This window comes from Chiloscyllium punctatum, chromosome 1, assembly GCF_047496795.1.
Source record: "Chiloscyllium punctatum isolate Juve2018m chromosome 1, sChiPun1.3, whole genome shotgun sequence".
Lineage (NCBI taxonomy): Eukaryota > Metazoa > Chordata > Chondrichthyes > Orectolobiformes > Hemiscylliidae > Chiloscyllium > Chiloscyllium punctatum.
This window is the reverse complement of record NC_092739.1, coordinates 165654806-165673328: the sequence shown is the minus strand read 5'-3', so window position 1 is coordinate 165673328 and position 18523 is coordinate 165654806. Positions and strand designations below refer to the sequence as shown.

Here is an 18523-nt window from a genome sequence, read left to right as displayed (position 1 = left end):
TGCAGAGAAGTACAAAGAAGAGCAGGCAAGAGCAGTGTGAGCTCAACTGGGGCTGTTTTAAGAAAAAAAGACAGCAGGAATTGAGAGTATGTGTCCCAACTTTTGATGGAATAAAACACTAAAATAGTGAACTGAATATTGGGTTCCTGGGCTGTATAATGGGGGGTATAGAGGGTGATTACATTCTAATGCAGGGGTTATGATTAGGAAATTTCCAGAGGATACAAAAGTTGACAAAACTGGATAGAAGCATCAGCTCATGTATTTGGGAGAAGTGGGCAGCTCATGTGGGAGGGATGCTCAGGACCTATCGGTCATTTTGTTCACTGTCTGGGTCAGGCCTGCGTTCTCTAAAGCTTCTTAAGCAGCCTTCAGTTAAGCTGTGACTTTGCTGGCCTTAACCTTTGACTCAGTTCCCTCTGCCTCTTTTCGTGAAACATGCTGGAAGATTCCGGAGGCTCTTTATAAACTGGCCCGCTGTTGTTCAGTTGAGTAAGCAGGGTGATTCACTTTGTCTCTCAACGTTATCTCCTAATTCATCAGAATGGATCAATCGGAGATAATTGATTTAATTAAGCTGAGTCCCCACATTGTTCCCCCCCCACCTTCACCCTCCCCTCCCTCCCCCACCGTGCCTCACTGGAGCTAAGGGACGGTGTCTGAATTACAAAGCCTTAAAGATGCAGTTTGTGCTGTCCATGTAGCTCCCTCAGCCCTGGAGGAACGCTGTCTCGTTTCTACTGTATCAGCTGTATATGGTAGAGATGGCAAATAAAAACTACTCTTGAATCTTGAGATGGTCAGGCAGTTGGACATAGTGGAGGAAGGTTGTGGAGCTGGAGGAGATCACAGAGATTGGGAGGAGGTGAAGTCCTGGTGGGATTTAAGATGAGGGTCAGAACTTTGAATCTGAGGCACTGAGGACCCAAGGTAGGACACTGAAGGCAGAGGCCATTGTCCTGGTGAAGGGACCAGGCGCATGAGACGGTAAATGTATCTAAGTTTGAAAAGAAGGAGGAGGCTAACACTCTGTATCTGGAGTGTGAAGGTTTGAGGAGGTTCTAGAGTGAAGTATGAGGGTGAGAGGGAGTTGGAGTTAGAGAGAGGTCAGGCCAGACGGAGGTGTTTTAGTGAGAACATCAGTGCAATCACTCCTCCGAGTCACTACACTAAGGGTTCAAGCCTCTCTGTAGAACTGACATTGCCAGTGCAATGTTGAGGGGTGCTGCCCTGTCACAGTACCAGATTTCGGGTAATAGCCAGGCTCTATTTGCTGTGCAGAAGGTGTAAATAATCCCTCAACAGCTGATTTAAATTGGTTGTTGGGATGGGGTAGGGTTTTCCTCAGTATCTTAAAGGGATATCTCCTGGAGCTCACTGCTGAACAATGTTATACACTGTGACTTGGAGGGGCCGGTGTTGGACTGGGGTGTACAAAGTTAAAAATTACACACCAGGTTATAGTCCAACAGGTTTCTTTGGAACTATTAGCTTTTGGAGCGCTGCTCCTTCATCAGGTGGCTACATGGTTATACACAGGAAGGTTTATCATCCCAAACTAATCCACTCACACTCCTCAATATAATGCTCACCCCCATCTATGTCCCTCAATCCCTCCATTCCATATCCCCCAACCCAATCAGTGTCTCTCAATTCCTCCACTCCATATCCCTCAACCCTGTCTGTGTCCCTCAATCCCTCACCCCAATCTCTGCCCCATAATCCCTCCATTCTATATCCCTCACCCAATCTGTGTCCCTTAATTTCTCCATTCCATGTCCCTTAACCCTGTCTGTGTCCCTCAATACCTCCATCCCATATTCCTTAACACAACCTGTTTCCTTCAATTCCTCATGCTGATGCAATGCAATAATAACATGAATGGTTTTCATCATTCAATCCAAAGGGATGGTCTGTCTATCATACCAATGAGCAATGTGGTATGTGAATTTCAGTGCCAATGTGATGCCAGGTTTGTCAACCGTGTGTCCCAAAGGCATCAAACTACATACCCATTCTCTGTTCCCAACAGTGAAAATACTTACCATACCCAATCAACCCGCACTTGTAAAACCTGTAACACAATATCAACATTAAATGTGATTCAGCAATTGAACAACATTTGACGGATAATCCTGAGTGTGTGAAGAATTATGCTGACACATAATTTCGGGCTATCAGTTGGTTTGCAGTTTGATGCCCTTGTTTATACTGGAAGCTACATTCATTCCATATCCCTCAACCTAATCGGTGTCTCTCAATTCCTCCATTTCATATGGAAGGATTGGGGGACACAGGCAACGTTGTTTACAAAGAGCCTATGTACACATGGCACCTGTTTAATGTTAAAATAGGTGACAGTCATTCATAGGCAATGCCCTGAACAGTCAGAAATAAAATCCCTGGTTTAAAATTTAAGCAAAGTCGGGCAGTAAACTGTCAAGCAGTATTAATGGATGCATTCTCCATGGCAACATCTCTCCCAATTAGACTCCAATTGCCAACCATCAGACCATGAGAAATAGGAACGGGAGGAGGCCATTCGGCCCCTCAAGCCTGCTCTGCCATTCAAATAGATTGTGGCTGATTCAACATTCTTCAAGTCTTATTTCTTGCCCTTTCCCTGTGACCATTGATTCCCCGACTGATCAAGAATCTCACTCAGCCTTAAATATACACAAGGACCCTGCCCCACAGCTCTCTCTGTGGCAAGGAGTTCCAAAGACTCACAACCCTCTGAGAGAAGAACTTCCTCCTCATTTCAGTCTTAAATTGGTGCCCCTTTATTCTGAGACTGTGCCCTCTGGTCCTAGACTCTCCTTCTCAGCATTGACTCTGTCAAGCCCCTCAAGAGTCTAATATATTTCAATGAGATCACCTCTCATACTTCTAAACTCCAGTGAGTAGAGTCCAAACCTGTTTAGTTTTGGCTCATAAGACAGTCCCTCCATACCAGGGATTATCCTAATGAGCCTTCTCTGAACTGCTTCCAAGTAAATGACATATTTCCTTAAATAAGGGGATTTAAACTGCTCACGGTACCCCAGATGTACAACCTTGTACAGTTACAGTACGACTTGTCTACTCTCATTCTCCAACCCCATTGATTCTGGATTAGAGTGGTGCTGGAAAAGCACAGCAGTTCAGGCAGCATCTGAGGACCAGTAAAATCGACGTTTCGGGCAAAAGCCCTTCATCATTCCAACCCTGTTGAAACAAGGACCAACATTTCATAAGCCTTTCTGAATACCTGCTGTATCTATGTGCTAGCTTTCTGTGTTTCATCCCCAAGTCCCTTTGTGTTGTAGCTCTCTGCAGTTTCTCTCCATTTAAATAATATTTTGCCCTTGTGTGCTCCCTTACAAAAGGAACAATTTCACGTTTTTCCACATTCCACTCCATTTGCTAACTTTTTGCCCACCTACTGAACCTAACAATATCTCTCTGTAAACTTTTGTATTCCTCTCACTATCTGCCTTTCCAGTTATTTTTGTGTCGTTAGCTCTACTCCCTTCCTTGAGCCATTAATGTATGTTGTGAACCGTTGCACTCCCAGCAATGATCCCTGTGGCACCCCACTGGTCACAGGATGCCAACCCTTTATACCCACTTGCTGTTTCCTGCCCATGAGCCAATTCTCCATCCATGCCAATACACCACTTCCAATATTGTCAGCTCTTACCACGTAACATTTTTGCAAGGTATCTTATCAAATAATTGAATACAGGAGTTGGGAGGTCATGTTGTGGCTGTACAGGACATTGGTTAGGCCACTGTTGGAATATTGTGTGCAATTCTGGTCTCCTTCCTATCGGAAAGATGTTGTGTAACTTGAAAGGGTTCAGGAAAGATTTACAAGGATGTTGCCAGGGTTGGAGGATTTGAGCTAAAGGGAGAGGCTGAACAGGCTGGGGCTGTTTTCCCTGGAGCGTCGGAGGCTGAGGGGTGACCTTATAGAGGTTTACAAAATCATGTGGGGCATGGATAGGATGAATAGGCAAAGTCTTTTCCCTGGGGTCGGGGAGTCCAGAAATAGAGGGCATAGGTTTAGGGTGAGAGGGGAACGATATAAAAGAGACCTAAGGGGCAACGTTTTCACGCAGAGGGTAGTACATATGTGGAATGAGCTGCCAGAGGAAGAGGTGGAGGCTGGTACAATTGCAACATTCAAAAGGCATCTGGATTGGTATATGAATAGGAAGGGTTTGGAGGGATATGGGTTGGGACGGGCAGATGGCATTAGATTGGGTTGGGATATCTGGTTGGCATGGACGGGTTGGACCGAAGGGTCTGTTTCCACGCTGTACATCTCTATGACTCAATGACTCTATAAATAACTTCTGGAGGTCTGAATACAACACAACTGCTGGCTCCCCTAGATCCACTCTGGTTGACCTGTCCTCATAAAAACTCTAATAAATCAGTCATCCACAACTCCCTTTACTGAACCCATGCTGACGCTGCTTGATTAGATTCTGATTATTCCTGTTATTCCTTCCTTAATAGTTGGTTCCAATATGTCTCCAGCAATAGATGTCAGGCTGATCGGCCTGTAGTCACCCACTTCTCGCCTCCCTGCCTTTTTGAATAGGGATACCACATTGACAGCTTTCCAATCCCTCTCCTGCTGACTTTTCCCTTGGACTGGTATTCTTGTGAGATGTCCTGATGAGGGTAAGATGAAAAGCTTTGACAAAACATGCTCATTTGCATCAATTTTGCATTCTCGCAAACTACAAAAACATACCAAATGGAAGGAAGCCATTTACGTGCAAATTGCATCGAGTTTCTATTCATATCATTGCAAGTTTTGTTTTCAAGTATTTAGTCAATGCCTTTTTATCAATGTTTCCATACAATCCGCTCCCACTGCCCCTTCAGGCATTGTGTTCCAGGTCAGGACTCACTGTGTAAAACAGTTCCCCCACTGGCTTCTTTACTAATTGACTTAAATACAAACCTACCTTTAATGTTATGCAAGAGGTGAGATGGCTATCGTTACAAATAGAAAACAGGACAAAGAGGTTAAAAAGAGGGCAGTAAGACACCAGGAATTGCGATATAGATCACAGTGCAGCAGGGAAAATAGGGCACTGTCGAACTGACAGCTGTCCATGTGACCACAGGGTACATCATGATAATTAGCTCTGTGTTTAAAATGGTTTCTCTGCTTACTAGTATTCTGGACTGACCTCCAGTTCTCCCTAGGATATTAAATAAATTGGAGTATTTGGTGGTACAAGGTCCTACAGGGGGAAGTGCGAATGGAGTGTGCGGATATTTGCATATTTCCATTCCCTCAGTCCCTACACTATCCTGAGGATCAGTTGTTCAAGTGGTTACACATTGACACCAATGGCTGACTGCACTCTCATTTATACAAAAACACACCCACACAGAGACACATGCACACACAGACACACACACACAGACACAGACTCACACGCACACAGACACAGACTCACGCGCACACACACACACACAGACAGACACACACAAACAAACGCACGCGCACACAGACACAGATGCAGACACAGACACACAGACACATACACACACAGACAGACACACAGACACAGACACACACACACAAACAAACACACGCACACACAGACACAGACGCAGGCGCAGGCACACACACAGACACAGACACACACACAGACACAGACGCAGACACACACACAAACAAACACACGCACACACAGACACAGACGCAGATGCAGACACACAGACACACACACAGACACAGGCAGACACACATAGACACATACACACATAGACACAGACGCAGGCACACACACACAGACAGACACAGACGCAGATGCAGACACACACACAGACAGACACACAGACACAGACACACACAGACACAGACGCAGATGCAGACACACACACAGACACAGACGCTGGCACACACACAGACACATACACACATAGACACAGACACAGACACACACACACAAACAAACACATGCACACCCAGACACAGACACAGATGCACACACACAGACACAGGCACACACACAGACACAGGCAGACACACACACAGACACAGGCACACACACAGACACACAGACAGTCAGACACACGCACACAGAGACATACATATGCAGACACAGATGCAGACACACACAGACAGACACACACACACAGAGACATACACATGCAGACACAGACGCAGACACACACACAGACACACACACAGACACAGACGCAGGCACACACACACACAGAGACACAGACGCAGATGCAGACACACACACACACAGACAGACACACAGACACAGACACACACACAGACACAGACGCAGACACACACACAGACAGACACAGACGCAGATGCAGACACACACACAGACAGACACACAGACACAGACACACACACAGACACAGACGCAGATGCACACACACAGACACAGGCACACACACAGACACAGGCAGACACACACACAGACACAGGCGCACACACAGACACACAGACAGTCAGACACACGCACACAGAGACATACATATGCAGACACAGATGGAGACACACACAGACAGACACACACACACAGAGGCATACACATGCAGACACAGACGCAGACACACACACAGACACACACACAGACACACAGACACAGACGCAGGCACACACACAGACACATACACACATAGACACAGACGCAGGCACACACACACACAGAGACACAGACGCAGATGCAGACACACACACACACAGACAGACACACAGACACAGACACACACACAGACACAGACGCAGACACACACACAGACACACACACACATAGACACAGACACAGGCACACACACAGAGACAGACACAGACGCAGATGCAGACACACACAGAGACACACAGACACACATACACAGATACAGATAGACACACAGAGACACAGACATAGACATACACATACACAGACAGACACACACACAGAGACACGCACACAGACACAGATGCAGACACACACACAGACAGACACACACAGACGCAGACACACACACACACAGACACACACACAGACACAAACGTAGATGCAGACACACACACACAGACACACACACACACACACAGACACAGGCACACACACGGAGATGCAGACGCAGGCACACACACACAGACTCAGATACACACACAGAAACACACACACAGACAGACACATGCACACACAGACACACACACACTCACACAGACACAGACACACACACAGGCACATACACAGACTCAGATACACACACACAGAAACACACATACAGACACAGACACACAGACTCACACACACAGACTCACATGCCCACACAGACACACACACACACACCAAGACACACCGACACATATAAACACTCACACAAACACATACGCACTCACAAAGACACACACGCATACATACTCACACAGACACACACTCTCACACACAAACGCACACACACACTCACAAAGACAGACACCCAGGCACGTACTCACACAGACACACAAGCACACTCACACACACACATACATACACACACGCAGACATACTCACAAAGGCAGACACACACAGATACACACTCTCTCTCATACACACACACACTGACACACGCATACACAATCACAAAGTCACACACTCAGACACATACTCACACACACACAAACTGATACACACACAGTCTGACACAGATGCACACACAGACAGACACAAGCACAGATGCAGACACACACACAGTCATGGACACATACAGAAACACACAGACACATGTGCACATAATCTGACATAGACACACACAGATACACACAGTCTAACAGGCAGACACATATACAATACCACACAGACACACACACATACAGACACACACACAAACATGCATTTTCTCTCACATGTAGAATTACACTCAAACACACATACACATGCACACGCAAACACATTCACACAAACACTTACTCAGACACACACACACAGTTGTGAAACTTAAAAATCACACAATACCAGGTTATAGTCCAACAGGTTTAATTGGAAGCACCAGCTTTCGGAGCACTGCTCCTTCATCAGGTGTTGTGGAGACTAAGATTGTAAGACACAGAATTTATAGCAAAAGTTTACAGTGTGATGTAACTGAAATTAAAAGGGTTCAGAAAAGATTTACAAGGATGTTGCTAGGGTTGGAGGATTTGAGCTATAGGGAGAGGTGGAACAGGCTGGGGTTGTTTTCCCTGGAGTGTCGGAGGCTGAGGAGTTACATTATAAAGGTTTCCAAAATTATGAGAGGCATGGATAGGATCAATATACCAGGCCTTTTCTCTGGGCTGGGGGAGTCCAGATCTAGAGGGCATAGGTTTAGGGTGAGAGGGGAAAGATATAAAAGAGACCTAAGGGGCAACGTTTTCACACATAGGGTGGTGCGTGTATGGAATAAGCTGCCAGAGGAAGTGGTGGAGGCTGGTACAATTGAAACATTTAAAAGGCATCTGCAAGGGTATATGAATAGGAAGGGTTTGGAGGGATATAGGCCGGGTGCTGGCAGGTGGGACTAGATTGGGTTGGGATATCTGGTTGGCATGGACCGAAAGGTCTGTTTCCGTGCTGTACATCTCTATGACTCTATGAGACACACTCACAAAGACACACACACAGATGTTACTCCAGGTGTTGGGTGGCGAGGATTTGGCAGTGGAGGAGGCCCAGGACTTGCATATCCTTGGGGGAGAGGGAGGGGGAGTTGAAGTGGTCGGCCACAGGGTGGTGGGGTTTAGTGCGTGTGTCCCTGAGATGTTCACGGAAACGTTCCGCAAGTTGGGTTCCAGGGTACAGATGCTTCAGGTGCAATGCTGAGAGGATCGAAGAGAGGTGGGGGCATGCATTATTGACAAAGGAGACATCTTTGCAGCAATGAGGGATGAGGTCCAAGAAGGGTCTTCAAAATAGACCGTCTGGGTAGAGCGCAGAAATAATAAAGGGGCAAATAATTTGCTGGGATTACAGTACAGATCTCTGAACAATTAGAGAAAAAAAGGGAGGAGGAAATCTGTAGGTAAATCCAGAAAGAAAGGTATGGGAGATATAGGATCATAGATGTGGAGGATTTGAACTTCGATAACATTAACTCGGATCACCTTGGTTTGAAAGGATTAGACAGGGTGGAAATTTTTTTAAATGCTCCCAAGAGAGCTTTTTGCGCCAGTCTGTATATAGTCCGACTAGAGATGGAGCAGTGTTAGACCCTACCCTAGCAAATGAAGCTGGTCAGGTGATTGAAGTGTCATTGGGTGGCCTTGGGAATAAGTTCCAAAGTTTTAAATTATTGGAAGGGCTGAAGATAGTGCAGAAGGTAAGGGTCGAAACTGGGGGAAAGCCAATTTCAACATCACTAAACAGGACCTGACAAACATAGACTGGGAGCAGCTATTTCCAGATAAGTCTACTTTTGGAAATTAGGAATAGTTTAACGGTAGTATAATGAGAGTTCAAGGCCAGCATGTTCCTCCAAGAGTGAAAGGCAAGGGCAGCAAGTCCAGGGAACTCTAGCTGTTAAAGGATATTAAGAGTTTGATAAAGAAAGAGAAGGAAGCATATGTCAGGTATAGGACATTAAAAACAGGGGAAGTCCTTCAGAAATATAGAGTGTAGGTGTTGCTTAAAATAAATTAGGAGGGCAAAGAGGAGCCATTAAATATCTTTGGCAAATAAGATTAAGGAAAACCCCAAGGCTTTTGGTAAGTAAATAAAGAGTAAGAGGATGACCAGGGAAAGAGTGAGACCTTCTAAACACCTATGGGGAAATCTGTGCACAGAGCTAGAGAATGTGGGTGAGGTCTTAAATAAATACTTCTCATCTGTACTCACAAAGGAGAAAGACAATTTGAGCCAGGGATTTCATTTGGGATGGTGAGGTTCTGGAAGACCTTAAGATTAATAAGGAGCAGTTATTAGATGTTTTCGAGGGCATAAAGGTACATAAATCTCCACAGCCAGGCTGCTATGGGAGGCAAAGGCAGAGATTGCTAGGCCTCTGGCAGAGATATTTAATACTTCACTGACCACAAGTGAAGTGCCAGATAACTGGAGGATAGCAAATATGCTTCCTTTGTTTAAGAAGGGCAGCAGGGATAAGCCAGGTAATTACAAATCAGTTAGTCTGATGTAAGTGCTTGGGAATTTCTTGGAAACATTTCTGAGGGATAGGATTAATCAATACTTGGAAAGGCAAGGATTCATCAGGATGGTCAACACAGATTTGTTAGAAGGAGGTCCTGTCTAATTTGATTGAGTTTTTTGAGTTTTTGAAAAGGTGACTAGGTATATAGATGAGGGTAGTGCAGTTGATGTGGTGTATATGTGGTTTCAGTAAAGCCTTTGACAAGGTCCCACATGGAAGGCTCATCCAAAAGATAAGAGCTAATGGGATCCAAGGCAAGTTGGCAAAATTGGTTTGCAGAACGGAGGTTGTTTTTGTGATTGGAAGCCTGTGACCCACAGTGTACCAAAGGGACTGGTACTGGGCCCATTGTTGTTTATGTACATTAAAGACTTAGATGTCAATGTCGAAGGTATAATTAGTAAGTTTGCAGACGACATGAAAATTGGTGATGTTGTTCATAGTGAGAAGGATGGTTTCAGGCTACAATCTGACAGTGATCAGTTGGTAAATTGTGCAGAGCAATGGCGTTTGGAATTTAATCCTGATAAGTGAAAAGTGATGGCCTTGAGAGGCCTAACAAGGGAAGGATATACAACAATGAATGTAGAGAATACTAGGGACTACTGAGGAACAAAGGGGCCTTGATGTACAAGTCCATAGATCCCTGTAGATGCCAGCACAGGTACACAGGGTGGTGAAGAAGACATACAAGATGCTTGCCTTCATTAGCCGGGGGCATAGAATGTAGGAGCAAGGAAGCCATGTTACAACTTTATAAAACATTGGTTAGGGCACAGATGGAATACTGTCTGCAGTTCTGATCGCCACACTATCAAAAAGATGTGATTGCACTGGCAAGGGTACAAAGGAGATTCACCAGGATGTTACACAGAATGAAAAGTCTCAGTGATGCGGAGAGACTGGATAGACTTGGGTTTATTTTCCCTGGAGCAAAGGAGGCTGAGGGACACAAAATTATAAGAGACATAAACAGAGTAGATCATAAGAATCCATTCCAGTTGCCAGATGCATTTAAGATCAGAAGGCATAAGTTTAAGGTGAGGAGCAAATGGTTTAGAGGAGGTCTGAGAAAGAACCATTTTTTTCTCTCAGAGGGTGGGAGAATTATGTGAAGCGCTGCCTGACAGGATGATGGAGACAGATTCTCCTACAACATTTCAGAAGCATCTGGATGAGCTCTTAACATTGTAAGATTCCTCATGAAGGGCTCCTGCCCGAAGCGTCGATTTTCCTGCTCCTCGGATGCTGCCTGACCTGCTGTACTTTTCCAGCGCCACTCTAATCTAGTCTCTAATCTCCAGCATCTGCAGTCCTCACTTTCGCCCATTGTAACATTGGACCACTTAAATGAATGAGTGTAATTTGGTGACTGTTGGTCAGCTGAGAAAGCTGAGCTGATCGGCTTGTTTCTGTGCTAACTCTATGACTCACACACATATAAACACATACATACATGTACATACGTTCACTAAGAGACAATTATACACACATATACAGACACTCACATGCAGGCACAAACATATTAACACACACACACGCAGATATACAAACTCACAGTCACAAACTGACACACTCACACTGACATACATACGTACAAACACATATTGAAAGACACACGAGCAATGACTCATGCACACCCACAAGTCTTGTGATTAATATTCTTGATTGGTCACCTATTCTAACTCTGACAGCCTCAGTGAACAGCAAGACAAAGTATTATTGTACAGTTCATTCAACACAGATTGACAGTGTGGAGAAGGTGAGGTCTGCAGATGCTGGAGATCAGAGTCGAAGAGTGTGTTGCTAGGAAAGCACAGCAGGACAGGCAGCATCCGAGGAGCAGGAGAATCGCTGTTTCAGGATTCCTGATGAAGGGCTTATGCCCGAAAAATTGACACTGCCACACTGTAACACATCCCCAGCTCCCTGTCACACTGTAAAACATTCCCTTCTCCCTGTTGCCCTGTGACACAGTCTGATCTCCCTGTTACACTGTAATATAATCCCATCTCCCTGTCACACAGTAACACACTCCCAGCTCCCTGTCACACTGTAAAACATTCCCTTCTCCCTGTTGCCCTGTGACACAGTCTGATCTCCCTGTTACACTGTAATATAATCCCATCTCCCTGTCACACAGTAACACACTCCCAGCTCCCTGTTACACTGTAAAACATTCCCATCTTCCTGTCGTCCTGTGACACAGTCCAACCTCCCTGTTACACTGTAACATAATACCAGCTCCCTGTCACTCTGTAATACTCCCCCAGCTCCCTACCACAGCAACTCACTCCCAGCTCCCTGTCACTCTGTAATACTCCCCCAGCTCCCTACCACAGCAACTCACTCCCAGCTCCCTGTCACTCTGTAATACTCCCCCAGCTCCCTACCACAGTAACTCACTCCCAGCTCCCTGTCACACTCTCCAAGCGCCCTCTCACATTGTAACACACTCCCAGTGACCCTGTAACACACTCCCAGTCCCGTCTTACAATGCAACACATTCCGAGGTCCCTGGCACAGTGGAACAGACTCCAAGCTCCCTGATACCCTGTAACGCACTCCCAGCTCCCTGTCACACTGTAACACTCCCAGCTCTCACACTATAATACTCTCCCAGCTCCCTGTCACACTGGAACACACACCCAGGTCCCTGTCACACTGTAACACTCTCTCAGCTCTCTGTTACCCTGCAACACACTCCCGACACCCAGTCACCCTGTACACACTCCCAGTTCCCTGTCACACTGTAACACACTCCTAGCTCTCTGTCACACTGTAATACACTCCCAGCTCTCTGTCACACTGTAACGCACACCCAGCTCCCTGTCATACTGTAACACACACCCAGCTCCCTGCCACATGGTAACACACTCCCAGCTCTCTGTCACACTGTAACACGCACCCAGTTCCCTGTTACACTGTAACACACTCCCAACTCCCTGTCACACTGTAACACTCTCCCAGCTCCCTCCCACACTGTAACACACTCCAAGCTCCCTGTCACACGGTAACACACTCCCACCTCCCTGTCACACTGTAACACACTCCCAACTCCCTGTCACACTGTAACTCACACCCAGCTCCTGGTCACTCTGTAACACACTCCCAGCTCCCTGCCACTCTATAACACACTCCCATCTCCCTGTCACACTGTAACACACTCCCGGCTCCCTGTCACACTGTAACACGCACCTGAGCTCCCTGTTACACTGTAACACACACCGAGCTCCCTATCATACTGTAACACACTCCCATCTCCCTGTCACACTGTAACACATTCCCAACTCCCTGTCACTCTGTAATATACACCCAGCTTTCTGTCACACTGTAACACACACCGAGCTCCCTGTCACACTGTAAGACATTCCCAGCTCCCTGTCACACTGTAACACACACCGAGCTCCCTGTCACACTGTAACACATTCCCAACTCCCTGTCACACTGTAACACACTCCCATCTGTTACACTGTAACACATTCCCAACTCCCTGTCACACTGTAACACACTCCCAACTCCCTGTCACACTGTAACACACTCCCAGCTCCCTGTCACTCTGTAACACAGTCCCAGCTCCCTGTTCGACTGTAACATACTCCCACCTCCCTGTCACACTGTAACACACTCCCAGCTCCCTGTCACTCTGTAACACATTCCCATCTCCCTGTCACACTGTAACACATTCCCAACTCCCTGTCACTCTGTAATATACACCCAGCTTTCTGTCACACTGTAACACACACGGAGCACCCTGTCACTCTGTAACACACACCGAGCTCCCTGTCACACTGTAAGACATTCCCAGCTCCCTGTCACACTGTAACACACACCGAGCTCCCTGTCACACTGTAACACATTCCCAACTCCCTGTCACACTGTAACACACTCCCATCTGTTACACTGTAACACATTCCCAACTCCCTGTCACACTGTAACACACTCCCAACTCCCTGTCACACTGTAACACACTCCCAGCTCCCTGTTACTCTGTAACACAGTCCCAGCTCCCTGTTCGACTGTAACATACTCCCACCTCCCTGTCACACTGTAACACACACCCAGGTCCCTGTCACACTGTAACACATTCCCAGCTCCCTGTCACACTGTAACACTCTCCCAGCTCCCTGTCACACTGTAACACACTCCCAGCTCCCTGCCAGAATGTAACACACTCCTGGCTCCCTGTTACACTGTAACACACTCCCAGCTCCCTGTCACACTGTAACGCACTCCCAGCTCCCTGTCATACAGTAACACACACCCAGCTCCCTGCCACATGGTAACACACTCCCAGTTCCCTGTTACACTGTAACACACTCCCAACTCCCTGTCACACTGTAACACTCTCCCAGCTCCCTCCCACACTGTAACACACTCCAAGCTCCCTGTCACACGGTAACACACTCCCACCTCCCTGTCACACTGTAACACACTCCCAACTCCCTGTCACACTGTAACTCACACCCAGCTCCTGGTCACTCTGTAACACACTCCCAGCTCCCTCCCACTCTATAACACACTCCCATCTCCCTGTCACACTGTAACACACTCCCGGCTCTCTGTCACACTGTAACACGCACCTGAGCTCCCTGTTACACTGTAACACACACCGAGCTCCCTATCATACTGTAACACACTCCCAGCTCCCTGTCACTCAGTAACACATTCCCATCTCCCTGTCACACTGTAACACATTCCCAACTCCCTGTCACTCTGTAATATACACCCAGCTTTCTGTCACACTGTAACACACACCGAGCTCCCTGTCACACTGTAAGACATTCCCAGCTCCCTGTCACACTGTAACACACACCGAGCTCCCTGTCACACTGTAACACATTCCCAACTCCCTGTCACACTGTAACACACTCCCATCTGTTACACTGTAACACATTCCCAACTCCCTGTCACACTGTAACACACTCCCAACTCCCTGTCACACTGTAACACACTCCCAGCTCCCTGTCACTCTGTAACACATTCCCATCTCCCTGTCACACTGTAACACATTCCCAACTCCCTGTCACTCTGTAATATACACCCAGCTTTCTGTCACACTGTAACACACACCGAGCTCCCTGTCACACTGTAAGACATTCCCAGCTCCCTGTCACACTGTAACACACACCGAGCTCCCTGTCACACTGTAACACATTCCCAACTCCCTGTCACACTGTAACACACTCCCATCTGTTACACTGTAACACATTCCCAACTCCCTGTCACACTGTAACACACTCCCAGCTCCCTGTCACTCTGTAACACAGTCCCAGCTCCCTGTTCGACTGTAACATACTCCCACCTCCCTGTCACACTGTAACACACACCGAGCTCCCTGTCACACTGTAACACATTCCCATCTCCCTGTCACACTGTAACACATTCACAACTCCCTGTCACTCTGTAATATACACCCAGCTTTCTGTCACACTGTAACACACACGGAGCACCCTGTCACTCTGTAACACACACCGAGCTCCCTGTCACACTGTAACACACCCCCAGTTCCCTGTCACACTGTAACACACTCCCAGCTCCCTGCCACTCTATAACACACTCTCATCTCCCTGTCACACTGTAACACACTCCCGGCTCCCTGTCACACTGTAACACGCACCCAGCTCCCTGTTACACTGTAACACACACCGAGCTCCCTATCATACTGTAACACACTCCCAGCTCTCTGTCACTCTGTAACACATTCCCATCTCCCTGTCACACTGTAACACATTCCCAACTCCCTGTCACTCTGTAATATACACCCAGCTTTCTGTCACACTGTAACACACACGGAGCACCCTGTCACTCTGTAACACACACCGAGCTCCCTGTCACACTGTAAGACATTCCCAGCTCCCTGTCACACTGTAACACACACCGAGCTCCCTGTCACACTGTAACACATTCCCAACTCCCTGTCACACTGTAACACACTCCCATCTGTTACACTGTAACACATTCCCAACTCCCTGTCACACTGTAACACACTCTCAACTCCCTGTCACACTGTAACACACTCCCAGCTCCCTGTCACTCTGTAACACAGTCCCAGCTCCCTGTTCGACTGTAACATACTCCCACCTCCCTGTCACACTGTAACACACACCGAGCTCCCTGTCACACTGTAACACATTCCCAGCTCCCTGTCACACTGTAACACTCTCCCAGCTCCCTGTCACACTGTAACACATTCCCAGCTCCCTGTCACACTGTAACACACTCCCAGCTCCCTGCCAGAATGTAACACACTCCTGGCTCCCTGTTACACTGTAACACACTCCCAGCTCCCTGTCACACTGTAACGCACTCCCATCTCCCTGTCACACTGTAACACACTCCCAGCTCCCTGTCACTCTGTAACACATTCCCATCTCCCTGTCACACTGTAACACATTCCCAACTCCCTGTCACTCTGTAATATACACCCAGCTTTCTGTCACACTGTAACACACACTGAGCACCCTGTCACTCTGTAACACACACCGAGCTCCCTGTCATACTGTAACACACTCCCAGTTCCCTGTCACACTGTAACACACTCCCAGCTCCCTCTCACTCTGTAACATATTCCCAACTCCCTGTCACACTGTAACACACTCCCAGCTCCCTCTCACTCTGTAACACATTCCCATCTCCCTGTCACACTGTAACACATTCCCAACTCCCTGTCACTCTGTAATATACACCCAGCTTTCTGTCACACTGTAACACACACTGAGCACCCTGTCACTCTGTAACACATTCCCAGCTCCCTGTCACACTGTAACACACTCCCAGTTCCCTGTCACACTGTAACACACTCCCAGCTCCCTGCCACTCTATAACACACTCTCATCTCCCTGTCACACTGTAACACACTCCCGGCTCCCTGTCACACTGTAACACACACCGAGCTCCCTGTCACACTGTAACACATTCCCAACTCCCTGTCACACTGTAACACACTCCCATCTGTTACACTGTAACACATTCCCAACTCCCTGTCACACTGTAACACACACTCAACTCCCTGTCACTCTGTAACACACTCCCAGCTCCCTGTTCGACTGTAACATACTCCCACCTCCCTGTCACACTTTAACACACACCGAGCTCCCTGTCACACTGTAACACATTCCCAGCTCCCTGTCACACTGTAACACTCTCCCAGCTCCCTGTCACACTGTAACACATTCCCAGCTCCCTGTCACACTGTAACACACACTGAGCACCCTGTCACACTGTAACACACTCCCAGCTCCCTGTCACACTGTAACACATTCCCAGCTCCCTGACACACTGTAACACACTCCCAGCTCCCTGTCACACTGTAACACATTCCCAGCTCCCTGTCACACTGTAACACACTTGTAGTTCCTTTGCCCTGTATCTGTATCCCTCAGTGATCAGGGTCTGGGTTGGATATTGCGTACTCTGTCTGAGTTACTTACTGAGTCTGGGCTGACAGATATAGTCTCTTGTCACTGCATGCACATGCTCCCTGGCTGCCGTCAGCTCTCCTTGCCTATCATTCACTTGGAGTTGCACCTTAGTTGCCATGAGTATTGGGAGCGAGGTGCTGGTCCCACCTGATCACAACTGATGCCTGTGTTTTCTCCAGAGTAGTGTACTCTGTCAGGTGCTGCAGTGGTATCTCTCACTTGTCTCTGTGTAACCGTGTCTTTGTGCTGCGCCTCTGAAGCAGAGCCTCTGTTTACTGTAATCACTGAGGCAGTGCCTCCTCCCTGCTGTAAACTTTGATACTTATCAGAGCCGGGATGGACTGCACATTCCCAGCGGCTAGGTCAAGCAAGGTCAGTACAAACCTGAGATTTGCTCCTTCCCTCACTCACTCGAGTTGGTTTCAGTGCAGGGCTCCTGAACTATGTCGGGAATGGTGGCTCATCAGAGGAATTTATCAGAATATGCAACAAAAAAAATCAAAGGTATGCTAAAAAATAATAAAGAAGGAAGTATTAAAAGAACAAGAGAAAGTTCCTTTACAAATATCTAAACAGGAAAACTTTACTCTATTATTTAAATCAGAAAAGAGTTAACCAAGTAACTTTTGGTGCAATAGGCAATGAGTCAGAATTCGAATTTGGTTACTATATTGTCACGTGTACTCAAGTATAGGAGTACATGATTGCATTGAGGAGTGTACAAAGTCACCAGTCTCCATTGCCAACTTGATTAAAAACCAGAATTTTAAAGAAAATAACAGCAGAAATAAAAGAAAGCCAAAAGTTAAGAAAAACATCCAAATCTTAAAGTCTAAGTCTCAACTCGATAAAGGTGTTGGGAACCACCGATGCAGGTCCCCAGGCCTAGCCACAGCCTGCAGACTTGCTTTGATCTCCAGGAGGTAAAAAACAATGACTACAGATGCTGGAAACCAGATTCTGGATTA

The 18523-nt window shown here is 47.0% G+C and overlaps 1 protein-coding gene across 1 annotated transcript in view; it reads right to left on the bottom strand.

Moving 5' to 3' along the window:
* Nucleotides 1-17792, bottom strand: part of LOC140481624 (V-type proton ATPase subunit B-like) — a 116763-nt gene extending 98971 nt beyond the window's left edge. Inside the window, exon 1 of the mRNA XM_072578116.1 lies at nucleotides 17565-17792. Within this exon, the coding sequence (XP_072434217.1) occupies nucleotides 17565-17673 (109 nt within the window). The 5' untranslated portion in view covers nucleotides 17674-17792. The remainder of the gene's footprint in view (nucleotides 1-17564) is intronic.
* Between the last annotated feature and the right edge of the window lie 731 nt (nucleotides 17793-18523).